The 26,367-nt window shown below is 49.8% G+C and overlaps 1 protein-coding gene across 4 annotated transcripts in view; it reads left to right on the top strand.

The window, feature by feature from the left end:
* Positions 1 to 26,367, top strand: part of VIPR2 (vasoactive intestinal peptide receptor 2) — a 116,030-nt gene that overhangs the window by 11,890 nt on the left and 77,773 nt on the right. For all 4 annotated transcript variants that reach the window (XR_010159101.1, XM_003318943.5, XM_009454649.3 and 1 more), the window contains exon 3: positions 22,800 to 22,907. Coding sequence is in view for 3 of the 4 variants with exons in the window: in XM_003318943.5 (XP_003318991.1) it covers positions 22,800 to 22,907 (108 nt within the window). In the remaining variant the exon portion in view is untranslated. The remainder of the gene's footprint in view (positions 1 to 22,799; positions 22,908 to 26,367) is intronic.

Here is a 26,367-nt window from a genome sequence, read left to right as displayed (position 1 = left end):
AAATAGCATTTTGTTTGAGTGCTGTAGAGATTCCTTTAGGGAGGCTGCATTTTTGGAATCATTCTGTCTGAAATCAATCAGTATGCCAATCATTCTGTCTGAAATCAATCTGTATGCCAATCATTCTGTCTAAAATCAATCGGTATGCCAATCATTCTGTCTAAAATCAGTCTGTATGCCAATCAAAAAATATATTGCGTGGTTTGCAGATACTCACGATTCCTTGTTCTTGAATGTGCCCGTACGTGAATGATTTCATGTGGAATAAACTTCCCACTGTGGCCACTGTGACTCGGAGTCATCCCCCTGAGCTGCACCCATTTCTCCAGAAAGGCACGGGCTCTGGGTCTGTAGTTTCTGGACATAATTAGCTGGAGTTCCAGATGGGGTATCCCAGACTCCATGGATTCTGATGAACCCATAATTCCCTGTTTTTCTCACATTTTTCTTACCTGAGGCCTCCGACTGGATCCAGGCCAGTTCCTGTAGAACACCCAGTTTCACTCTGGATCCCAGTCCAGGTTCCAGTGCAGTCCCTGTCAGACCCAGGCTGAGCTCTGGAATAAAAACTGCTCCCATGGAGTCGGAGAGCTCAGGGTGCAAGTTGTGGAGCTCGACCTCCTAGAGGGGCTTCCCCTGTGGCCACCCAATGCAGCAAGACAGCAGTGGGTGCAGTGGCCCCGGGGCTGCCCACGCCCAGTTACTCGCTGCTCCTGGGGATCTCACTTCTGACAACAGACTGTCAAAAAGGTAAACTGAAGCACAGTGATGTGTTTAAAGAGTTCATTTGAGCAAGCAACAATTCATGAACCAGGCAGCTCCAAACCAGAGGTGGTTCAGGAACTCTCCTGAAGGAATGTGAGGGGGAGGCTTTTATAGACAACACAGAAGTAAAGCAAAGAATGTTGGCTTGGTTACACTTGCACAGCTGCCTTATTTGTTCTGTCCCATTGTAAAGTCCATCATTGATACGATTATTAAAAGTTTGTTGGCTACTTCTGGTTGTTGAGCTTAAATCCTACTCTTCTTTAAAATGGGAATTTACAAGAAATGGCTGAGGTTAAGTGTCGCTTATGTCTGCCAATCAGTCAAGGTTGAGGTAATTTGAGACCTGACTGGTTGTGTCTGCTCAGGAATTTTTCAGGTGTTGTCTCCATTTTAACTTTGAGAAGCTTAAGCCACCTCTGGTGATAACCAAAATCAGTGACTTAGGCATGGATTTCAATGAAGGTTTCAAGAGGTTTATTAAGCCAGTCTTACAGCAGATTCAGAAAAAATGTGAGTCACAGACACACCTGTGACTATCTTTTCTGAAGAGGTCTTCAGGAGGGTTAGTGTTTATACTTGTCCTTAAAGCAGCAAAGTCCTGTGGGTAGAGGGGCGAGGAGGTAGTAAGGCAAATGGCCACATGCTGAGACTTTAGTTGCTACCCAGTAAATCTGCGTTTTACATCAGACCAGATGAACTTTTGAAGAAAGAAAGGGGATAAAGGAAGCATCAGTTTTGCAGGTATTTCTGGGTAGGTAGAGGAAATGGCTGATCTCATCTTGTCATTCTGCACCTGGGAAGACAAGCTTGTAATCGACATGATCAGTGTGAAATGAACGGGGCCTCCATCCTTAACTTTTCCTTTGGCATAAAGAGTTTGGGGGTCCTGAGAGTTTTCTGTTTGCCTTTACACAGGAGATAAGGTTTTCCATTTGTTCACCATCCACTTTGTGAAATCAGCATTTTCTCTTCTCTGGTCTGTCGATTCTTTGAAGTTTGACAGCAGGGCCCCATGTTCTTCTTTCTAAGATTTGATGACCCCTCCTCGTTCCACTGGCTAGAGTCTCCCCTATCACACCCCTGGCACAGACCACCCCATTGTCTACGTTTCTGCACGTAGATGAACTGGGCGGAGGCAGCGCATTCTGTCTGGAAGAGGAGACTGCCATGCTGGGCCTCGGATGCCATGTCCAGAGCACGCTCAGATGTCTGCAGCCGCTTGAGTATCCTGCCGTTTGTAGTGCTTCTGTGGCTCAGAATTAACAGTTAATTTCAAGGCAACCTTCCTCCCATCCCAGGAGATTATTAACAGAGCTTTTCAAAGGATCTGTAACTTACCTGTAACTCTTTCCTTGCCAGTGAAGAATGTAACCACTCGATGGGTTCTTCCTGCCCATGGCACAAACGAAATCAATACACAGCATTTCAGTAAAGAAAGAATTTAATTGACGTGATGCCGGCCACGCCATGTGGGAGACCGAGTTGTTACTCAAATCAGCTCATCAAAGCCTCAGAGGCTAGGGTTTTTCAAAGGTAGTTTGGGGATGGGGGGGTGCTAGGCAATAGTGCTTGCTGCTGATTGGCTGGGGTGCCATCACAGGGGTGTGGGAAATGGTCCTCAGTGGGCTGAATCACTTCTGGGTGGGGCTGCAGGAGTGGTTGGCCGGTCCAGGTGGAGCCATGGTGTCAGACATGCAGAAACCCCGAAAAGATATCTCAAAAGGTCAATCTTAGGTTCCATAATAGTGATGTCATCTGCAGGGGTAACTGGGGAAGTTGCACATCTTGTGACTTCCAGAATAATGGCTGCCAATCATTTATGTCTGTGCCTTAGCAGAATTCAGCCTCCTCTCCTCCCCTAGCCCGGTGGTCTCTCATTCGCTTTACAAAGATGGCTGAGTCTGGGGGAAGGGCTCTTATCACTTACACCATAACCTAAAAGTCTCTCGAAATTAGCTTGACCTAAGCCCAGGAATAATTGAGGGCATCTAAAGTCAAGATGGGGTATGGTTAAATCAGGTCTCCTTCACAGCCATCATTTTCTCACTGTTGTAATTCTTGTGAAGGTAGTTTCAAGAGGGGAGGACAGAGGCCAGTTTGAGGGAACAGAGTGTGAAGCTGGTCACCTGGCCCTGTCCCCCCCAGAGGCCAGTTTGAGGGAACAGAGTGTGAAGCTGGTCACCTGGCCCTGTCTCCCCCAGAGGCCAGTTTGAGGGAACAGAGTGTGAAGCTGGTCACCTGGCCCTGTCCCCCCCAGAGGCCAGTTTGAGGGAACAGAGTGTGAAGCTGGTCACCTGGCCCTGTCCCCGCCAGAGGCCAGTTTGAGGGAACAGAGTGTGAAGCTGGTCACCTGGCCCTGTCCCCGCCAGAGGCCAGTTTGAGGGAACAGAGTGTGAAGCTGGTCACCTGGCCCTGTCCCCCCAGCCCTGTCCCCCCCAGAGGCCAGTTTGAGGGAACAGAGTGTGAAGCTGGTCACCTGGCCCTGTCCCCGCCAGAGGCCAGTTTGAGGGAACAGAGTGTGAAGCTGGTCACCTGGCCCTGTCCCCCCCAGAGGCCAGTTTGAGGGAATAGAGTGTGAAGCTGGTCACCTGGCCCTGTTCCCCCCAGAGGCCAGTTTGAGGGAACAGAGCATGAAGCTGGTCACCTGGCCCTGTCCCCCCAGAGGCCAGTTTGAGGGAACAGAGTGTGAAGCTGGTCACCTGGCCCTGTCCCCACCAGAGGCCAGTTTGAGGGAACAGAGTGTGAAGCTGGTCACCTGGCCCTGTCCCCCCAGCCCTGTCCCCCCCAGAGGCCAGTTTGAGGGAACAGAGTGTGAAGCTGGTCACCTGGCCCTGTTCCCCCCAGAGGCCAGTTTGAGGGAACAGAGTGTGAAGCTGGTCACCTGGCCCTGTCCCCCCCAGAGGCCAGTTTGAGGGAACAGAGTGTGAAGCTGCTCACCTGGCCCTGACCCCCCAGGCGGGTGGTGACGGGTTCTTCTTACAGCTGCAGACGTGGGTGCCATTGCCCCCAAGACCACGTCTCCTGGCACCAAAATGTGCTGTGGGAGCTCACAGGAGGGAGGGGGTGCATTTACACTGGCGCTCGGGCTGGCTTTGCCCTGGAGCTTGAAGGGTGGCGGGCTTTGGTGTGCAGCAGATGGAAGAAGCCTGTGTCAGGACTGAGCTCAGCCGCAGGGAGGGAAGGAGGGAGCGGTTGAGGGAGAAGAGCAGTTAGCGTGCCCAACCTGCAGAGCTGAGACCACTGAAGGCTCCTGAGAAGTGGGGTTCGCATGTGAGCTGTGTTTCAGGAAGGTCCATGGAGCCGTCATTTCTGGAAGGAATTAGGGCATTCCTGGAAATGAGGAAACTCATTGATCGAGTTCCTCCAGGTGGGAGATGGAGATGCCCTCATGGTAAATGTGGGAAGGGCAGGACCCAGGCTGCAGGATGGCAGTGGATGCTCCTCCTGAAATTTCATGGAGAGCAAAGAAGGCGGGGTCAGAGGTGAGGAAAGTACCTCTGGTAGGGACTGCCAAAGCTGCTGGAGGGAGGGCGAAGGGGTCCCAGCACACAGGTGGGAGGCCCAAGGCAGGAGGGGAGTGGCCAGGGGGGCGCAGAGGTTTTTACACAGTTGTTAGGACCTCAGTCATCTGAGGGACATAAGGTGTGTCCTGGTGCCAGCAGGCACCTGGGGGCACAAGGAGACCACTGCAGGCTCAGAACTGCTCCAGGGTGGTCAGGGGTTGGAGGAGGATGGGGCTGTGAGATCATGAGAGCTGGGTCCCAGGGTATGGATGGGGCAGACATCCCAGGGCCCAGCAGCTGTTCCACACCATGGCCGGCCGTTCTGTGGACCCTGGGCACAGCTGCTGGCCCTGACTAAGCTGGGGTGGTGTCCCCCCACCCCCGTCACATCCCTCAGGGGCAGAGGCAGCAGGAGCCTGAAGGAGAGACCACTACCAGGTGTCCTCACCTGGCTCCATTCCTGCCGAGACCCCTGGTCAGGCCCTGCTGCAAGGTGGGGGGAGCGGTGGTTTGTCCTGGCGCTGTGGAGGTATGTTCTGGGATGATCCAGGAAGAGACACAAGTCCCAATCATAAATCTATGGACGATTGTCCTTGGAATAGCACAGCAAGACTCCCCGTGCTTTGAGGCCTTGAATGTTCACCCTCTCCAAGGCCTCGCGTGGCCCCAGCCCTAAGCCCCTGCGGCCCCAGCAGCATCTGAGCCGTGGCAGGAGTTTGGGAAAAGGGTTTGAGAATATTTGACGTGGAAGGAAGCACTGGCTGTCCATGAAGGTAATAACAGCAAACATCTGGAAGAGGAAGAGTCAGGTATTTTGCAGACGAATTAGCACACATCCATTTTCCTGATGCCCACATGCATTTACATGCCAAAGCTGAAGGCCCCGAGGACCCTGCAGGTGTGGGAGAGACTCCCACCTCTGAGGCATTTGCAATGATGCCTTCTCTTTAGGCAGAGATGGCTGGTCAGGGATCCCAACCACATGTATTGGACTGACTCAGGCTCAATTTGGAGCATACTTGGATGTTTGGGTTGTTTTGGATTCAGCACATTCTTAAAAATTCATAGGTTCTATCTGGACCTATAAACGTTACTTTGAAAAATCCTCTTGTTCATTTAATAGTTTTGGTTATTTCTGGATTTGGAGTCGTGGGTTTAATGTTTGTTCAGGTACCAGAATGTGGCCCCCGCCTGTGGAATCCACCTGAACCCCAACCCAGAATCAAACCGCTGTTTCTGAAATTCAGAATTCTGCTGTGATCCAGTTTCCAGGTGCCTCCTAAGGGCGGTGTCCCAGGAGATGGCATTTCCCGACAGTCCGTAGTTCACCATCAGGCTGTTGAGGGTGGGATGCATGCAGCGCACTAATTAGACAGAATGTCAGTGTATCTGAGTCATCTGAAGAAAATCCGGCTTGCTGTAAAGTATCCTCTGCAGCATTCTAAACACGTTTGGAGACCGCGCTCTGCTGTGGGGCATTGTCTCCTCCTGTCTTAGCTGTTTCTCTTAGGGACCAGGAGGGGACTCTTGCCAGCCAGGGGGATGTTAGGAGCCAATCTCCACCTCAAGGCTGTGTTTGCAGGGTTAAGCTTTGCTGTCCTTTCTGGCAAGAAAAGCCCTGGTCAGGTAGCCCTGGACAGTGGCAGGTGATCCTGCCCATAGTACAGTGCATGGCAGTGCAGGAGATGCTCAGTAAACGTTTGCTGGAGAAACGAATGCTCGTTACTGCCAAGTAGAAGAAACTTGTCTGAAAACCATGCTGAATCATCAAGAGCAGCCTGTTGGTTGGACAGTGTCTTGCCTGGTTTCTGCCTCTGTGGACAGTAGGGTCACTGTGGCGCCGAGAGCCCCTTCTCTGATTATCTCTGAAGTTAGTCCCTCAGCTCTCGGCTGCAGCTAAGGCCCTTCCCAGCATGTGGCCATCTCACACCTCCGCCTGTTGTCTCCTGAGAAGAGCACATTCTCATTTCTGTACTCCGTGCATTCCAGGGCATGCTCCTTCTATTAGTTTTGACAGGTAATTGCTTTGTGTATTTCCCTCCGAAGGCTCCTTCCTCTCTGTTTCTGCCAAAAGCAATTATTGTCATCGTTCTTAATTGCAGCATTTCTAAAATGGCATTTGGCATCATACCCAGCTTGGCGAATGCATAGATGTAGCTCTCCTCATATCACTTGCAAATATTTTAAGAACAAATGATGTAAACATGCATCCTCAGAACAAAAAGAAAGACAGAAGCCTTCATTTGGTAGATTTGTATAATCACTGTTTGTGTTAGAATTACTGAGATTCTGTAGGAGTGAGAGTAACAAGATATTTTGTAATTGGCCACCTGAAAAGGCAGCATTCAAAAATGTCACTGACAGGGAGATTTCAGGAGTCTGGCAGTGTGGGCCACCGTTTCAGCATCTCCAGATGCAGGGAAGGTTTGTTTATGAGAGCCCCCAAGTTCACGTTCCACAGGGTTGTGAAATCTGGACCTGGATGGTGTCGCATCCAGCTTCCTGCATTGTTTCATCAGCTTCATTCTGGAGCTTTGTTTAACCATAAACACTAAGACAAGAAGGTCCTGGAATGCAGCTACTAGAACACCGAGGGTCTCTGTACAACTGCTCCCTGAAGGGGTAGGCAGGGACGCTGGCAGTGGCTTCGAGGAAACGTCCACCCACCTCTCAACTATGAGCCCCTGAGCTCTGGAGATGGACACCGTGGGGCCCTTGCTCTGCATGGTCAGCTGGGCGGCTGGGAAATGATGGCCCTGAGTGTCCAGGCTGACACCAGGTGTCCAGGAATGGTGTTATTTTGAAGGGTCTCTGAGCAGAGAGTCAAAGTAAGGCAGGGATGGAAATCATGCTAAACTGCTGCCAATCATAACTGCAGCAGCCCCTTGAAGGCTCCAGAAAGCAGAACTAGGGCTGGGGGTAGAAATCACAAGTAGCCAGATTCTGGCCCTAGGACATACCGGAGAATTTTCTGGTGAACTAAGGTGGACAGCTGCTGCAGGAGGTGCTGACTTCCCAGACTCTGAGAGTAACCAGAGGGTTGGGCTGCCCTAGACCAGCTCTGTGGCCTTTCCAGTCCTGGGCACCCACTGGTCCAGTCTAAAGTGAGGAAGGAACCACAGTTCCTTGTGTCCTCCTCACCCAGGGACCCTGTGGACTGGCCAAGAACATCTTACACTGCAGGAAAGACGGTGTCTTCCCTATAGGCATGGACGCCAACTGGCTTTGCAAGGTCAGCAAGTAGGGGTCAGTTTGTCTGGTCTGGGATGATTCAGGTCAGAGCAAATGTCCGTGGTTCACTGAGGACAAAGCAGTTTTAAAAAATGATTTTAGATGCCCTCTCTCACCACTCCTATTCAACATGCTATTGGAAGTCCTAGCCAGGGCAGTCAGGCAAGAGAAAAAAATAAAGCGCATCCAAATAGGAAGAGAGGAAGTCAACTTACCCCTTTTGCAGATGACATGATTCTATATCTAGAAAACCCTATAGTCTCAGCCGAAAAGCTCCTTCAGCTGATAAACAACTTCAGCAAAGTTTTAGGATACAAAATCCACGAACAGAAAACACTAGCATTTCTATATACCAACAACAGCCAAACTAAGAGCCAAATCAGGAAGGCAGCCCCATTCACAATTGCCACAAAAAGAATAAAATACTTTGAAATACAGCTAACCAGGGAGGTGAAAGATCTCTACAGTGAGAATTATAAAACACTGCTCAAAGAAATCAGAGGTGACACAAACAAATGGAAAAACATCCCCTGCTCATGGATAGGAAGAATCAATATCATTAAAATGGCCATACTGCCCAAAGCAATTTATAGATTCAATGCTATTCCTATCAAACTACTAACAGCATTCTTCACAGAACTAGAAAAGAACTATTTTAAAATTCATATGGAACCAAGAAAGAGCCCACATAGCTAAGACAATCCTAAGCAAAAAGAAGAAAGCTGGAGGCATCGCATTACCCTACCTGAAACTATACTACGGGGCTACCATAACCAGAACAGCATGGTAGTGGTACAAAAACAGGCACATAGACCAATGGAACAGAATAGAGAACCCAGAAATAAGGCTGCACACCTATTACCATCTGATCTTCAACAAAGCTGACAAAAATAAGCAATAGGGAAAAGACTCCCTATTCAATTAAATGGTGCTGGGATAACTGGCTAGTCATATGTGGGAGATTGAAGCTGGACTCTTTCCTTACACCATAAACAAAAATCAACTCAAGATGGTTAAAGACTTAAATGTAAAACCCCAAACTATAAAAGCCCTGGAAGACAACCTAGGCAATAGCATCCTGAACACAGGAATGGAAAAAGATTTCATAACAAAGACACCAAAAGCAATTGCAACAAAAGCAAAAATTGACAAATGGAGTCTAATTAAACTAAAGAGCTTCTGCACAGCAAAAGAAACTATCAACAGAGTAAACAGACAACCTACAGAATGGGAGAAAACATTTGCAACTATGCACCTGACAAAGGTCTAATATCCAGCATCTATAAGGAACTCAAACAAATTTACAAGAGAAAAACAACCTATTAAAGAGTAGGCAGAGGACATGAACAGACATTTGTCAAAAGAAAACATACATGCAACCAACAAGCATATGGAAAAAAGGTCAACATCACTGAACATTAGAGAAATGTAAATCCGTACCATTATGAGATACCATCTCACACCAGTCAGAACGGCTCTTGTTAAAAAGTAAAAAAATAACAGATGCTGGCAAGATTGCAGAGAAAAGGGAATACATATACACTGTTGGAGGGAGTGTAAATTAGTTCAACCGTTGTGGAAGACTGGCAATTCCTCGAAGACATAAAAACAGAACTACTATTTGACCCAGCAATCCGATTACTGGGTATATACCAAGAGGAATATAAATCATTCTACCATAAAGACACATGCACATGAATGTTCATTGCAGCTCCATTCACAATAGCAAAGACATAGAATCAACCTTAATGCCTATCAGTAACAGACTGGATAAAGAAAATGTGGTACATATACACTATGGAATACTATGCAGCCATAAAAAAGAACCAGGTCATGTCTTTGGTGGGAGTGTGGATGGAGCTAGAGACAGTTTCCTTAACAAACTAATGCAGGCACAGAAAACCAAATACTACACATTCTCACTTGTAAGTGGGAGCTAAATTATGAGAACTCATGAACACAAAGAAGGAAACAGACACTGAGGTTTTTTTTTTCTTTTTTTCTTTTTTTTTTTTTACAGAGTCTTGCTCTGTCACCAGGCTGGAGTGCAGTGGTGCGACCTTGGCTCACTGCAACCTGTGCCTCCTGGGTTCAAGCGATTCTCCTGCCTCAGCCTCCCTAGTAGCTGGGACCACAGGTGCACGCCACCACGCCCAGCTAATTTTTGTATGTTTAGCAGAGACAGAGTTTCACCATGTTAGCCAGGATGGTCTCAATCTCTTGACCTCGTGATCTGCCCGCCTCGGCCTCCCAAAGTACTGGGATTGCAAGCGTGAGCTACTGCACCCGGCCGACACTGGGTCTTCCCCCAGTTGGAGGGAGAGGAGCAGAAAAGATAACTACTGAATACTGGGTTTAATACCTGGGCAATGAAATAGTCTGCACAACAAGCTCCCATGACACGAGTTTACCTATATAACAAATCTGCACATGTACCCCAGAACCTAAAATAAAAGTTAAAAAAAAGATTTTCCCACCTCAACTGGTGAATCATTCCATCAAGCTTTTAGTCCTTTAAATTGATAATAGGCATAGAGGATCAATGGCTTTGATGGCCAAAATGAAGATAATTAGTTTTTCTACAAACTCTGTTACATCTGCATTTTAGAGCTCAGATGGAAACCTCCTTGCTCAGCAGCTGTCTTTCCAGAGAAGACACAAAGACTCACAGGTGTGCCCTGCACCTGTACGTGACCTGTGCTTTCACATTAGAGGCAGGGACTCAGAAACACAGTCAGCCAGCACCCTCCGGACCCACCCAGTGGCAGAAAGTGAGGTGAGAGCGTTCACTCTCCTTTGTTGCCAGGCCTGTTTTTATCCAGTTCAGTCTCTTCCTGGGAGAGCAGGTGAGCTCCACAGAAGCAAGAGAGCAGTGGCTCAGGAGATGACGTCCAGACCCCAAAGAGAGATTCCGATGGGAGCACACTTGCCCCTGGAGCCTCGTCTCTGCCACCAGCCAGGCACCACCTCAGTTCTGTTTGTGTAGCCTTTGGTGCATGACCTCGGGGTTCCTTTGAACTAGAATTTGATGCTAAAGGCTTGATTAGATTCGGGTCCAAGGCTTTTGGGAGGAAGACATCTGGGGACACTGTGAGCCTGCTGGTGCATCTCCCAGCGCATGATCCTGCCGCCCGTCGTGCCCCTTGACCTCACAATCCTGCCACCCGTCATGTCCCTTGACCTCCTATTATGCTTTTTGTCACCTGGTTAGGAAGTGACCTCTAGAACTCCACGCATAAAAGCGTCTTTTTCCCTTCCCAGGGAGTCAAAGCGGGGCTGGAGAATCACCTGTGCGGTTGCTAGCACAGTGGTGTAAGCTCTGGTTCAACAACTTTTCACGTCTTGGCTTTTGTATCTGTCAATGATTCGTACCAATCAGTTGTCTTTGAAGGTTAAACCATGTTGACTTCTCCAATTCTAATCATTCTCCACACATTATTAATGAGTATTTGCAGTAAAGAAGGGCTTTTCTTCATTGACTGGGAAAGAACCACAATTCCTTTTAAAAGGACAGGATAAAAGTCCAAGCATTTTCGGCCTCTATTAAATACTGAATAACCAGATTTCCTATCAGACAATTATTTCATTGCCATTTGTTTATATTATAAATACTGTGGATATTGAGGATTACAAATGGGGCATTTAACTGTGTTATGATTGTACTGTGGAATATTATACAGCCATTAAAAATGATGGTGTTCTACATGAATAACATGAAAAATATGCATGATATATTAAGTGGGAAAGCAAGGAAGATTTCCATATGTATAATATCATATTTTTGTAAAAAGAAATCATACGTAACTTCTGTGTATCCCATGCACGGGTACCTAAGCATGTGTAACAGTGTGTCAAAATGAACTCCTGGGGTCTCAGATTCATTATGGCCCTAAGCAGGGAGGTCCTCTTCCCAAGCAAGTCCCTGATGTTGCTGGACTCAGAAGTGGTGTCCTGATAGTTACCTCTGCCCTTGGAATGTCATGTCTCTCCCCCATCCCCTGTGAAGGGAGAGGACTGGAAGGAAAACCTTGCCTAGTAGATGGAGCCCTGGGAGCCGACTCGTGCAGAGGGAGCTGGCCTGGGGCTGTGTTAGAGTCTGCCCCGCACGACGAGGAAGGAGGAATCAGAACAGCAGCAGGGAGGGAGGGAGGGAGGGAGGGAGGGAGGGAGGGAGGGAGGGAGGGAGGTAGGTAGGTAGGTAGGTAGGTAGGTAGGTAGGTGACCACCCAGGTCTCCTGAGCAGGTCAGGAGCAGTCTCCCACCCTCCCCTCCAGCTCCTCACGCCCTGGGCGTGGGAGGGAGACGCCTCCCCTCTTCCCATGCAGGTTTCTGCCCCAAAGGTTATTTAATATGTTTAGCTCCAAACTTTAATGTTTAAGTCCAAGCTTAAAAAGCAGGCAAGGGTGCCTTTTGCAGAGGGTCAGCCAGGAGGCGGCAAAGTAGGGCTGGATGGCCCCTGTTTCAGTCCAAGCTTAAATGTTAAAGTTTGGAGCCAAACATATTAAATAAGGAAACCAAATCATACCTTAGACTAGGATGGTTAGAAAATGCATTTTCAAAGAGTGGACAGAAATACTAGGGACAGAGGCACCTGCTCACAGAGGTGAGAAGCGACAAGGCCCAGCCTCTTACCCGTCATAAATAGGGTGTGGTGGGACACAGAGATGGAGCCCGCACAGCTGCACCTGCCGCCCAGGCTGCACACTAGCCTGTTACTATGCAGTGGTGCCAACGTGAGGCCTTCACTCTTCTGCCTGTGCTGTGTTGTGTCGGAACATGTTCCCAGCGGGCAGAGATTACTTTCCTAATTTGAAAATTTACACCTGGAAAAATGCTTGGAATCTTGAAGACATACTGAAGTGAGGCATGTGTATTGTCACCTTAGATATGAAAAGTTCTAGGCTGTTTCCCATAAAAGAATCCTGGTGGCCCAGGGCAGCCTGGTGTGATGAGACTTGGTGGTGGCCCCCTCTGTCCCTGCCTTCATGACCTGGGAGGGGTCCAGGTGTGGTGGGCAGCCCCTCCTTGGTGAGCACTCCAAGGGGGACCATCCGGCCCTGCTTTGCTGCCTCCTGGACGACCCTCTGCACCAGGCATCCTTGCCTGCTCTTCTCCCTGGTAGAAGGCTGCTCCTTATTTAAGAGACAGGTGAGGAGAATGACAAATACAGTGAGAAAAACACGAAATTTTTTTCCCATTCAGGGATGTTTAGTATGAGTCTGAACTGAACCAAAATACAGAACACAGGCATGGCTGTGTGGGCCGCGAGGACCCTCAGCAGGTGCAGAAAGCTCAGGAGGTGCCCCTGCAGAGGTGGGAGATGCCACCAGGGACAAGCTCAGAGCTGAGGGTGGCCCCAGCACACTGTCCCCTCCCCAAGGGGGACAGGCATTTCTTCCGACCCCACCTACCAGGCTTTGTGCATCAAGGGGGACAGGCGTTTCTTCCGACCCCACCTACCAGGCTTTGTGCATCCCTGGACAGCTCTGGGTAGGAAGGCCTTGCAAGGCTGCACTTCCCAGGCCGGGCCCTCCTGGCCTTCAGCCCACCCGACCCCACCCTGGAGGATGCTGTGTGGAGGCTGGGGAGCAGAGGTTAGGGCATGGCTGGGAACCCACTGGCTGCTTCACCTTGGGCACTACACACATGGGAGATGGGACTGGTGGTGCCTGCCCTTGGGCTTCTGGTGATGAATGAGTTCCCATGTCAGAGCGTTGGGGTTGTGCCCTAGGAGGGGTTTGCCTCGGCCTCTGCCTCGCATTGCTGCCTCCACTCCCCCGTGCAGCAGGCTGGTCTGGGCATCTGCGTCTGGGCTCCTACAGGTGCAGGGGGAACAGCAAGCATGAGTCCGAGTCTGGAGACGCAGGCCACGTGTTGTCCTGCAGGAGCTCTGAGTGCCGCCACCCTGCAGTCAAGGCCCCGTGCACCCAGCTCTGCTTTGCGGTGCTTGTGATCACTTCCTACCTGGTGTCATCTCTCTTCTGCAGAGGAGCAAACTGAGGCCTAGGGTTAGCAACATGCTCAGGGGCAGCCAGGAGCTGTGGGGCGGGACCCCTGCATGCCTGGGCCCCATCCTTCCTATCTCATGTGTCCACCCGGGGAGCTGCGGCCCATTGTCAGAATCGCCAGGGCCTGTTTAAATGGATGACTAGGGACCACCCTGCATGGTGACCCCATTCCAGCCTCTGCATTCCAAGGCTGGGCCTCAGCCCTGGGTACATTTGGAACCACGAAGAATCCTGAAACAATAAAAACATCCTCCAGGCAAATTAAACCAGAACCCCTGGGGTGTGGGTGTTTATAGCAGTTTCCTCTGAAGGAAATTATAGCTAATTTTCCTCTGAAGGTGTGGTCTGTATGGAGGTGTGGTCTGTAGGAGTGCACAAAGCGCTGTGCGGCACACCCAGGCCTCGGTTCTGTGCACTCGGAACAGCAGAGCCCATGCTGGTGACAGCATCCAGGAGCAGCTCTGTGCACCCGCGCCAAGTGACCGTGGGAGCCACGTTGTTCTGGTCACAGCAGATTTTATACAAAGAATCACCACGGTACAAGAAGTGCAATTTTTCTGGTTTCTCTTAAGGTAAGAGAAAAAGTCACTTTCTATAATGAAAGAACTTGGACCTGATCATGCATCTCTGTCTGGGCTGGAAGAGAGGGGCTAGTGGAGCTGGGCTCATGCCTGCCATTGAATGCCGGCTACGTTTCCATTTCTCTCTTCCTTCCCCTCCATCTCATTCACCGTAAACACCCACTGAACCTGGAAGCACTGCACAGGAAGAGGCAGGATCAGGAGGCAGGGGAGGTGGGATGCTGAGCACGCTGTTCTCCCGCCTTGGTCTTGCTCATCAGGACCTGTGTTTTAAGCTCGTTCCCTGAGATGGACCAGGCTGACTGCTTTCACATGCAGCTCCTTGAGACACAGAAAATGGTATCCAGCAGCACACTCCATCACAACCAGGCAATCAGAATTCCTCCTGCAGGTCTTTTCCTGGTGGCTATCTCCAGGAAGAATCCTGTTACCGTTTGGGGCAGAAGCGGTGAGGATTGCAGAGAACTCAGCCACTCAGACATGCGGCTGGGAAGGTATTTAAACACCCACCTTCGGAAGGAGTGGTCACAGGGGCTTCAGCAGCCCCCCAGCAGGAAGAGAGTGGCTCATCCTTCATCCCGTTATTTGCTGTGCAAGGGGAGTATTCGATGACTGTGACGCCCCCGGCCTCTCTGAGCTCCCCGTGAGAACCAGCTGGGACTTCCTGCTCTGCCCAGATTCTGGAGGAAGCTTTGTTGTTGTCACTTGAGACATAAGTCAAGCTTTCTTGAATGGAGGATGCGATTGGAAATATTTGCTTCCAAATGTGTTGGAGGCAAGCTGTCATCCGAGCCGATGGCCAGTCTCAGGAGGCTTTGCTTCTCAGCTTTCCTTTTCCCACTCACTGGTTCCTAGAGCTGTTCCCCAGCCCTGTCTGGATGAAGCAGCTTCAGCCCTCATGCCCCTCCTCCAAGTCCTGCTGACACTTGGTCACTGATGACAGCAGCAGGGTGGCTTCTCATGACTCGGGCCTCCTGGGCCACCCACCCTCAGCTGCCACTCTCTGTGGAGTTGCATGTGGGGTAGGGGCAGGTGACTCTGAAGATGGAAGGAGGGTGTGGGGGAACCATGGGAAGATCTAGGGCACCACCTCCCAGAGCTGCCCATTGTCCAAAGAGAGCATGAGCTGCGTGGCAAGCATGGTGCAGGTGACAACTGGAGTTGCACCCGTCTGTGTCCATGACTCAGGTCAGCAGGTGCAGCCCCACCTCTGAGATGACGTCCTGCATTGCCTTTGTGTGGTGCGGCACCAAGTTTCATGTGCTCACTGTTATCCTGTCTGTTCACAGGCCATACAAAGGGATTCATCCTCATTCACGCCGGAGGTTTAAAGAGGATCCTGGACCCACATACCTACCCGTTGGCTCCATGACCAGTGCTTTTATAATTACAAAATCATCGAGAAATTAAGTCACAGGAAGCCTCGTGTGTGGTATACACTGGTGATAAAGCAAGTCCCATGCAGTCTGAGATGGCAAGGGACCTTCTAGGGAAAGGGCAGTGACCCAGAAGCCCGACTGCTCGGCTGGCTCCCGCACTCCATCCTGTGGTCAGAGCGTGTTTCCTCCCCTCTGTGAACCTGGCCTCCTCCCCAGTGTGAGGACGGGGGCTCTCGCCTTCTTCAGGGAGTTGCTGGGAGTACAAAATGGAGTATATGTAAAAGTCATTTCCTAGATAAGGGGGAGCATGTCGTAAGAGTCTCTTGAAATTTAATTGATGTTTATGTCATTGACATTGAAATAATGAGAAAATAAATCCAAATCCAGAGCTCAAAGTAACACCTATAACGTCATCTGTAAGACCCAGGACTTCCTAGGGAGTCTCTGGAGAGAAGGCAGCGTCTTTTATACGGTAGGATTGCAGGTTCCTGTAGGTTCCTCCCCACTCTGTGCGCACTCCCCTTTGGCTGGAAGGTGTCACATAATTGAGTTACTGCTGTGTTCCTCAGAATTCCACCTGGAGGAATTCCCAGCATACTGGTAAGAACTTGTTCTAGCAGCAGCCTTTCCCAAACCCTGTGTATTCTGTTGAAAATGCTGTGAAGCCTCAGAAATGTCGGAAGGCTGCACCATCACAGGGTCCGTTTTTCTGAACCACTTAGTCTACAATGTCTTTTTCAGGAGACTAAGCTGATTTTCAAGCAAAAAGTTAGGAAGCCACCACTGCCAGTCTACATTGAAAAGTCACTCATTGCCTGGAAGCTTCCAGCCCCCTGACCAGCCCCTGTGACTGACCACCAGTCACTGCCCACTCTGCCCACTTGCTTTCCCAAATGCACTGACCATGCGGGCACTGACCATGCCAGTGCCAACCCACTGCAGGGCTCTCTGGAGGGCCCATGTGACTCTGCTCTGCCAGCTGTTTGCTTCCCAGGAAGATTTGCTCCTGGTTATGTGTGGCTATGGCACAAATCTCCTGAAACTTGGCTTCAAAATTAGTAGTTGGCTCCTCCTAGGGCTCTGAGGTTGGCCCAAAAGGTTCTGCCCACGTCACCCAAGCTGTTCCTTTCCTACATTCAGCAGGTGCCTAAGCCTTCTCCCTGCAGCCTCTCCGACCAGGGCTCCCACCAACTGCTCCAGCCCTTCCGTGATGACCACCTTCCAGACGGAAGCAGAGCCTGTCAGTCCGAGGGGTCAGCACAGGTCACGGGGCCACATAGCAGGGTGGGGACAAGACCCCATGTCCAATGGGTGGAGCTCACAGCAGCCCTGGGAGACCTTGCTGTTTACAAACAAATCGATGCCTCACACCTGCTGCCTGACTACTTAGCTAAACGCAGCCTAAGCTGGTATATGAAAGGAAGCACGTGGCCCCAGGAAGCTGACTTGAGTGCTTAGGAAAGACTAGAAGCAGCAACGGAATCGGAGGTGAGAAGGGCAGCTAGAGGGCGTGGGGCAGCTCGGACACCAGCTTTGCCAGTCTGAGTTCCTCCATTCCCAGCACCCTGACCTTGGAGGCTGCAGGCAGCACGTCAGGGGCATGATCTGAAAAGGCCAAGGGACGACCCAGCCAGCAAGCCTGAGCTCAGGGGCTTTGGTGACACATTCTAAGCACTAGTGGTGACACACCTTGCTGTGTTCTAATTAAGGTGAGATGTCCAAAGCAGACAGATTGAAGTCCTGTTTCAGCCAGGCTTGCCTGCCAAGCCCTGGCCGTGACTTTGGGTGAGAGGCTGCTGAGATCAGAGGAGGCTCCTTCTCTACCCCTCTGCCAAGTTTTGAAAGAGGAAGATTGGGGTGATAAGTGAAACAACTTTATCATTTATATTGATTCATAGGTATTTTGGATTATTTACATGGGACATTTTAGCTGAAGAGCAATGACCCAGAGAAGCGGCTCCTCTGAGCTTCTGCCTCGGTGTGCGAGCCAAAGGGTTTCATTGCTCTTTTCTCTCTCTTTTTGCTTCTTGATTTGTGATACAGGTTTGCTGGGTTTATGTTGCATTTGTCTAACTCTGACCCTAGACAGTGCTGTCAAGTAGAATTTCCCATGGTAGTGGAAATGCCGGTGTGATGGCTACCAGCCGAGTTCCACTGCGGAACATTCAAATGTGGTGGCTGCAACTGAGGAACCAAACTTTTAACTGCATCTCCTTTTAATTAGCTTTCATTTAAATGGCCATGTGAGGCTAGTGGTTGCCATATAGAAAGTACAGTTCTAGGGTTTTTTCTCTACTTTTTACCAATTTATACCTCTTAGTTCTTCTTTCATCTGCTGTTTTAGCTGAAACTTATGACACATTGTTGAATAATAATGAATTGCAGGTACCCAACCTGGCTCCTCAGTTGTACAATTCTGTTTAAACATGTCTAATACTTGCTCTTTCTTTCTCTTTCTTCTTCCCTCCCCGCTCCCTCCCTCCCTCCCTTCTTCCTTCCTTTCTCTCTCCCTCTCTCTCTTTCTTTCTATTCTTTCTTTCCTCTTTTCTTTTCTTTGAGACAGGGCCTCACTCAGTCACCCGGGCTTGACTCAAGCTCCTGGGCTCAAGCAATCCTCCTACCTCAGCCTCCTGGGTGGCTGGGACTGCAGGTACTTACCACAGTGCCTGGCTTAATGCTTGCTATTTTTAACAAATATTCTCTGTGATGTTAAGGGAGTCTCATTATTTTACTATTTTATTTAGGGTTTTAAAAAATTAGAAATGGCCACTGAATTTTACCAAGTAACTTTTCAGAGTCTATTGATACATTTTCCACTTTTCAGAGCGACCTTTGATTTTATGATCACCATCTCGAAAACCTAGGTTGCCACCAGAGCTTAACAAGTCCCATTTCCCTGACTGCCTTATCCGAGCACTTTTGTTTGTTTCTCACTCCATCTGCAAATCCTTTGTTTCATGAAATCTCAGCTGCCCACTGCTTTTCAAACAGACAGGCGTCTCCAAGTGGCTGTGCTTCTCTCGGGGGTGGCCCTGCCTGCCTCCCCTTCTCCTCCCATGCCGTCCTCTGCCTCGGCGCACACTCCTACAGAAGGACTTGCTGCCTCTCCCAAATTCGCTGCCTCTCCCAAAGGGTTCGCTGTGCCAAATTTGAATCACTTATGTCCAACACTGAACTGATGACCTATTCATGCACTATTTTGCTTTGGCCTGCACAATGTTCCTTAAAAATGTAAACATTTAAAAATGGGTACCTTAATATAATGATACACTTTAAATGCTAGTTTTCAACAGAGTGCATTTATAAAATTGTAAAAGGCAAATGATGCTACAAGGCTGTATGAAGATAATAGTCTCCGGCCCCTCATCATCCCCAGTTCTCAGCCCTATGGCAGCATCTCTTTCATCTCTTCTCTGGTATTTATTTTATTTCTAAACAGCATACTTATGCTCCTGTTTCTTTTCTTTCTTCCTCCCAATTTACATCCCAGTGTCCATTAGATTTCTAACAAGAATAAAGATCTATCTCTCCTGTGCCATTCCCACCACCCAAGTATAATTTATCATCCTGCCAGCCTCCTGATAGACTCACTTCACATTGCTGGTGTACATCATTGCCATCACAGTTGAGCCACATAATATCCAGCATTTCCTTTCTTCATAACTTTACGCTTTTCCTCGTTTTTCTGTTGCTGGGTTCTTCACCTACCTCTCAATAATTAGGCATCAAACCTCAGGCCAGAACACTCTCAAGACACTGCACTCATGAGGTGGTCTCAGGGTTCCATTTTTTCTCTTGTAGCAGGACGAGCTGCAGACAAAACCCCTCAGACACCGAGATGGTGAAGGGAGTGGCTTTAATCAGCTGGAAGCATTGGCAGACTAGCGTCTTAAAATCCGAGCTTGTCAGGTGCACAATTTTTGTCCCTTTTAAGGGCTCACAACGCTAAGGGTTTCACATGAAAGGGTCGTGATTGATTGAGCAAGCCAGGGGGTATGTGACAGGGGCTGCATGCACCGGTGGTCAGAGTGAAACAGAACAGACCGGGAAGTTTCACAATGTCTTTCTATACAATGTCTGGAATCTATAGATAACATCAGTTGCTAGGTCAGGGGTCGAATTTTAACTACCAGGCTTAGGTCAGGCAGGTCCAGGCCTGGTGTCGGGTCTGGTTCCTAGGCGCTGGGCTACCTGCCTTTAGTTTCGCTTCTCTTTCCTTTTCTGAGTATAAAACAATCTAAAACAATATGAGAGGGTCTGTCTCTCTTCTCTCACTCCTAGAGCCACTCCTTCTGGATTCCCCCTCCTTGCCAAGTCGGGATCCTTGGGCTGGGGTCTGGCCCCAGGCAGGCATTGTGAGCCTCCTGCTCACACAGTCAGGGTCCTCGGTTGGGGATCTGGCCCCAGGAAGGCGCCATGAGCCTCCTTCTCACAGTCGGGATCCGGTCCCAGGTAGGTCCCGTGAGCCTCCTCCTCACAGTCAGGGTCGGTCCCAGGCAGGCGCCGTGAGCCTCCTCCTCACAGTCAGGGTCGGTCCCAGGCAGGCGCCGTGAGCCTCCTCCTCACAGTCGGGGCTCTCGGCCGGGTCCCGTCGGTTCCCTGCAGCGTCCTCCACCCTTGCCGGTGCCGGGGGTACCGATGGCCTGTCTCTCGCTTCTCCCCCTCCTCTGCCTGCCTATTTAACACAGTTGCTTCTGTCTGCAAGGCTGTAGTGACATCTCTTGGTGCTGCCCTTTCAAATTTTTGGCTGTCCTTTGCGTGAGGTTGAGAAGCTGAGAGAGAAACTCCTGTGTTCCCGCCTGGCAGCTGTTGCCAGGAGGTTGCAGCCAGTGCCACGTGGCGACCGGCACTGTGGCAGCACTTCCGGCTGCGCCTTCGGCTGCACTTCCGGCTGCTACCTCAGCCTCGGCGCCCTGACACCCTCGAGTCCGCTTCCTCACATCCTGACAGCGTCTAGCTCTGCTCCCTCACGTGCAGTCCAATAAAGAAACAAATGAAGAGAAGACTTTCCCTGGCCATTGCAGGGATCAGATGATTAGCTCTAGATGTTTAAATCAAATCCTACTGTAATGCAAAGACTGTTTGATGTGGTATGAATTTAGTATCTCTGTTGAAATTTAAAGCAGCAATTAGTATTATACAGTATATAATTATTGCATTATAATTTGTATTATGTATTAGTTATCTTACTATACATTATCTTATTTATTGTTTATTTATTGAGACAAGGTCTCGCTCTGTCACCCGGGCTGGAGTGTGGTGCCATGATCTTTACTAACTGCAACCTCGACCTCCCAGGCTCAAGTGATCCTCCCACCTCAGCCTCCCGAGTAGCTGGGACTATAGGCATGCTCTGTTACCTCCAGCGAATTTTTAAATATTTTCTGTAGAGATGGGGTCTCGCTATGTTGCCCACGCTGGTCTTGAAGTCTTGAGCTCAAGGGATTATCCCGCCTCAGCCTGCCAAAGTGTTGAGATTACAAACATGAGTCACTACACCCAGCCCATTATTTTAAAATAACAATATTATATAATTATTACTTTTTTTTTTTGAGACGGAATCTTGCTCTGTCACCCAGGCTGGAATGCAGTGATGCGATCTCGGCTCACTGCAACCTCCGCCTTCTGGGTTCAAGCAATTCTCCTCCCTTAGCCTCCTGAGTAGCTGGGATTACAGGCGTGTACCACCACACCCGGCTAATTTTTGTATTTTTAGTAGAGATGGGGTTTCACCATGTTGGCCAGGCTGTTCTCACACTCCTGACCTCAAATGATCCACCAACCTCATCCTCCCAAAGCGCTGGGATTACAGGTGTGAGCCACCACACCCAGCCATTACTATTATCAAGGCAGAAATTTGTCATTTTGTGATAAAAAGCTGAACCTTCAAAATAACCAGACACGAAACTGCCAGAGCTTGCTGTTTTATAGGAGATGGACAGAACTTTGCTGATCGCATGCAGAGTCTTCACTTGGAGGCCTAGACATCTTCACTTTCCTCTCCATCTTGTTCACTCTTGGCTAGGAACCCCATCCTGACACCTCTCCACCACCTGCCCTACACACCAGAGTTAGAGGTGCTTGTTTTACGAACTTAGCACTTAAATAACTCTACTACTTAGACTCTAAGCAGCCTTACACCGGGGCTCACGCCTGGTGAGCCCGAGGCACATCTGGAGTTTCTAGTGATGCATTTACATTTGATCACTTGTTTTGAACATTTTAAAAGAAAACCAACATTTTCTTTAAATATGTTAACATTAATATGAATTTATGTACTTATTCAAGTATTGGTATGTAATTTTATTTTATAATAAATATATTTTCACTTTTATTGAAAGTATTTAGAAACAATTTTCATCTGCAAAAATTAGCTCATGGCCAGCTTTTCAGAGACATTTCTGTATTCTTGAAAGTAAAACACTCCTTTGTTCACACCAAAGCTGTGTGTTCTCTATGGATGTATTCCTGCAATTATTGCACAGGTCTGGGTGGCATGTGCTGAAAGGAAAACTGATGTTTGTTTGTTTGTTTGTTTGTTTGTTTGTTTTTACCGACCGAGGCTAGCACATTGCTTTTCTGATACTGAGGTTTAAGTAAAAGGTAAAATTTTAGAGGTCTCAAATATAGTATAAATACCATGGACAAGTAGGAAAAAGTCCTGGGTTTAACATGCATTCCATCACTGTTGTGTGATATTGAGAATTCATTAAAAGATTTGAACCTTAGTGCTTTTCATCTGGAAGATAATTAATGCAACATTTTTATATCTAACCTTCACCAGGTGGTTATTAAGACCAAATAGTAGGTCTAAAAATGTTTAAGCTATGCATTATGCAAATTATTTGACAACTCCATGAAGGTAACCTAAGATTTTGTTGCTAATAAGGCATCTTGACAGTGAAAAATCAACCAAATATTATCAAATACTTTTATTTGCAAATAATCATTGAAGTCAGATTCCACAGAAGCACAAGCACACTTTCCCCGGGCGTCTCCCTCCCCGACGGGGCCTTACACTAATACCCAGTGGTGCCCATTTCATCACACTAGGAAATGCTGATCACAAGAAGTAAGTAATGATTCTCTTAAAATTCAGAAGGTACATGGTATACATTGAATTACTCAAATGCTTTCTACCACCATATGGTTATTCCTCCAAAGCTAATTGAGATGAACCCACAAGCTAACTATAGTCTCAATAATTGTGTTGGTGCAAGTGTGTTTCACAGGAAAGGAGTTTGTGAGGCAGTTATCTCATTAATGGGGTTTCTATTTGTGACACTTCTGTCACCTTGCACCTGCCTCACTCTGCTTCTCTCCTTCCAGCCTGCAGTGGCGTCTGGGACAACATCACATGCTGGCGGCCTGCCAATGTGGGAGAGACCGTCACGGTGCCCTGCCCAAAAGTCTTCAGCAATTTTTACAGCAAAGCAGGTACTGTCCGTGGGTTGAGTTCCTGAGCTCCTCCAGGGTGTTTGCATCTGAGCGTCCATTTTTTCCATCCAAGAAGCAGGAACATCACTTTCCTTCAGGCATCTCCTGCTACCCTGGGGGTCAGGGAACAGCTGTGGCATATTGGGGTGAGTGCCCGTCTTAGGGAGCAGAAGGGCATCACCTGCCTTCAGCCAAACCCCAGAGAGCAGGGCAACTGCAGGGAAAGAACCAGGGGAGACAGGAGCCAAGTGGGAACCAAAGCACGGGAAACGTGCATGAGAGGGGAGGGGAGGCAAGGGGGGCCTAAAGGAGGCTCCCCTCCTCCCGCTGAGTCGGCCTGTGAGCCCCAGAGAGTACACTCTGGAAGTTTCTGGGAAGTGGGAAGTGTGGCACCCAGAGCCTCCATGCTCAGGGCAGAGGCCCCAGGACACACCTAGTTTATCGAACCCACTCCCCCAACCTCCCTGCCGCCTCACAGGTTTGATGCTGCCTGGAATTTGCAGTTTCTCTGGGCTTCCAGGCTCCTCCTCTGCACCCAGGGCATGCTCCGAATGCGGTGCTGCAAATATCTCTTGGGTGAATCCTGAGAGAAAGGTTTTGTTTGTTTTTGTGAGTGATTCAGATTTTCATAGTGTGAAGAAATCTATTCAGAAAAATAGAAAACATAGGAAACATCTGGAAACAGAAAGCATAATACTTTGGAGCACTATGGAGAATTTGCTTTTATCTTGGACAGAGGTTAAAGGGTAAAGACTTTGGGAAGTAATAATGCTGTAGTGTTTTAAAGCAGAGTTTTGGAAAAGAGATTGGGACAGAGGAGAAGGAGATTCCAAAAGGAAGATTTTGACTTTCTTACCCTGAGTTGCCAGCAAAGCAGCCTGAAGGTAGGGACCATGCTTGCATTACCATCACTGCCCACCCCTGAGTTAGAACCTAAGTCACTTTAGAGAACCTGAACTTTAAGAACTGTTCTTTCCAATCAGTAGCATTTCTACTGAGCAGCTTGGGCTGCATCCATTCTCCTGGAGATCTGGAGGGAATTGGCATGGACTCTGGCTTTTCCTATTCGATGGCATGGTTCTGAGGCTTCCAGAAAGCACCCAGCAGCCTGGTAGTTTGCACATTAGCAAGCACCAGAATCCAGTCCAGCCTCTGCCAGACAGAAGCCATCTGGGCACCAGGTGCCCAGGTCAGTGAGGCTCTGGCCCTGCCTGGAAGCATCCTGCTGCTGCCTGTGAGAATGAAAACTCCCAGTTGGCTTTGGGTTAAATGCTTATTCCACCTTTTTCCCAAGCAGGGAGCATGACACCACCTTGTTATTGTGAGGAAACTTGTGGTGTTTCCCCAAGTCTGGGCACTTGAGTAGTCGCAGCTAGATGATCTGAAATGCAGGGGAAATATGCTTCTGCTTTTTCAACTGATCACAAAAACGTGAGCTATGCGAGGACATGCACAAACTGTGGACAGATGGTCCCCATGGAATGTCCGCATGGAATTCATCTTTGGGGCATTAAATGGGCATCCTTTGCAAATACTTAGAGAGATGTGGATGCAACTGGGGGCCGAGCAGGGCTGGGGTGAAGCCACCTGGCATCGTACCACAGAAGCTGAGGCTTCAGAGACTAAATTTGGCGGGATAACTGTAGAGTCTTAGAAAGAAATGAAAGTCAGGCTTGCGTCTGCATGGTGCTCTGTGGTCTACAGAACACTCTACACATGTGATGGCTGCTCCTCCCATGACCTGTAAGGAGAGCTGGGTCATAGAACACACGTGGAATCATTTCTGCCCACAAACCCAGGTGTTCCAGAAATAAGTCACCGTTCTAATGAAACACTGTGTTCTCTTTTGATTTCTCATCCTTCCAGCAGGTGGGAGGTTTGGGGGCTGTCTGTCCTATGCTAGGCAGGTGGCCTCTGGGCATCATCACGTGTGTCCGGCACCGTGCATCATCATAGTGACCAGCACACTGGCGCCATGTGTCTCTGTGCCAGGCGGGACCCTGGGCCCTGTCCAGAAGCAGTGGGCAGCTCCTTCTCCAGGTCCTAACCCCTGCCCTGCAGCAGCTCCAGAAGCAGTGGGCAGCTCCTTCCCCGGGTCCTAACCCTGCCCTGCAGTGGTTCCAGAAGCAGCGGGCAGCTCCTTCAGGTCCTAACCCTGCCCTGCAGCGGTTCCAGAAGCAGCGGGCAGCTCCTTCCCCAGGTCCTAACCCTGCCCTGCAGCAGTGGGACCCGGGATGCAAGTCGTCTTCCCACCCGGGCTGGACTTCACCACTGCTGCTTGGGGAAAGCTGTGAGGATTAGGTGCTTCAGACATTTCCTGCCCCCATCCCCTCCAGGAGGCAATGAGCCAACTGTCTGCTTAGAGGGGAACAAAGGAAGCAGGGAGCCAGGGTGAGAGGCACGAGGACTCATCACTGGGAGGACAGCCTTCTGTGAGCAGCTGCTGTTCATGCCCCATGCTCAGGGGCCAGGAGGCAGCTCCGACAGCTGTGTGCTGACCTTTCTCCCTTGACTTGCTTTCTGTGTTTCCAGTTGCTCCTGGTGCCCACCTGCCAATTCTGCATGGCACTGTTTTAGCCAGACCCAGGGCAGCAGCTCAGCCGCCCACCCAGCACAGGTGTAGGGCCAGGTGTGGTTCTGAGCCTTTAAAGGGGCATCAGCACATCCCCCAGTGGAGGATGATGTAGGCTCGTGGGGCTTGGAATAGTTGCTGAGAAGCACTGAAGCCCTAAGGGAGGCCTTCAAGTATTCGTCATCCTGCAAGTGGGCGAGAGTGTGCTCCCACCCCCCACAACCTTTCTCTGCACCTCCCTGGCCTCTCTGCCCCTGGATGGCCTCTCTCTGCCCCTCCCTGGCCTCTCTCTGTACCTCCCTGATCTCTCTGCACCTCCCTGGCCTCTTTCTGCACCTCCCTGGCCTCTTTCTGCACCTCCCTGATCTCTCTGCCCCTCCCTGGCCTCTGTGTGCCTCCCTGGCCTCTCTCTGCATCTCCCCGGCCTCTCTCTCTACCTCCCCGGCCTCTCTCTGTACCTCCCCGGCTTCTCTGCCCCTCCCCAGCCTCTCTCTGCCCCTCCCTGGCCTCTCTCTGCCCTTCCCTGGCCTCTCTGCCCCTCCCTGGCCTCTCTGCCCCTCCCTGTCCTCTCTGCCCCTCCCTGGCCTCTCTCTGCCCCTCCCTGGCCTTTCTGCCCCTTCCCGGCCTCTCTGTGCCCCTTCCCGGCCTCTCTGTGCCCCTCCCTGGCCTCTCTGTGCCCCTCCCTGGCCTCTCTCTGCCCCTCCTTGGCCTCTCTCTGCCCCTCCCTGGCCTCTCTCTGCCCCTCCCCGGCTTCTCTCTGCCCCTCCCTGGCCTCTCTGCCCCTCCCTGGCCTCTCTCTGCCCCTCCCTGGTCTCTCTGTACCTCCTTGATCTCTCTGCAGGTTGCCACCTCAGTCATTTCCTGTCCTTCCACATCTGCCCCATGTGT

The sequence above is a fragment of the Pan troglodytes genome, chromosome 6 (assembly GCF_028858775.2).
Source record: "Pan troglodytes isolate AG18354 chromosome 6, NHGRI_mPanTro3-v2.0_pri, whole genome shotgun sequence".
Classification (NCBI taxonomy): domain Eukaryota; kingdom Metazoa; phylum Chordata; class Mammalia; order Primates; family Hominidae; genus Pan; species Pan troglodytes.
Note: the sequence above shows the minus strand (reverse complement) of the source record. Positions and strands in the feature narration are given on the sequence as shown.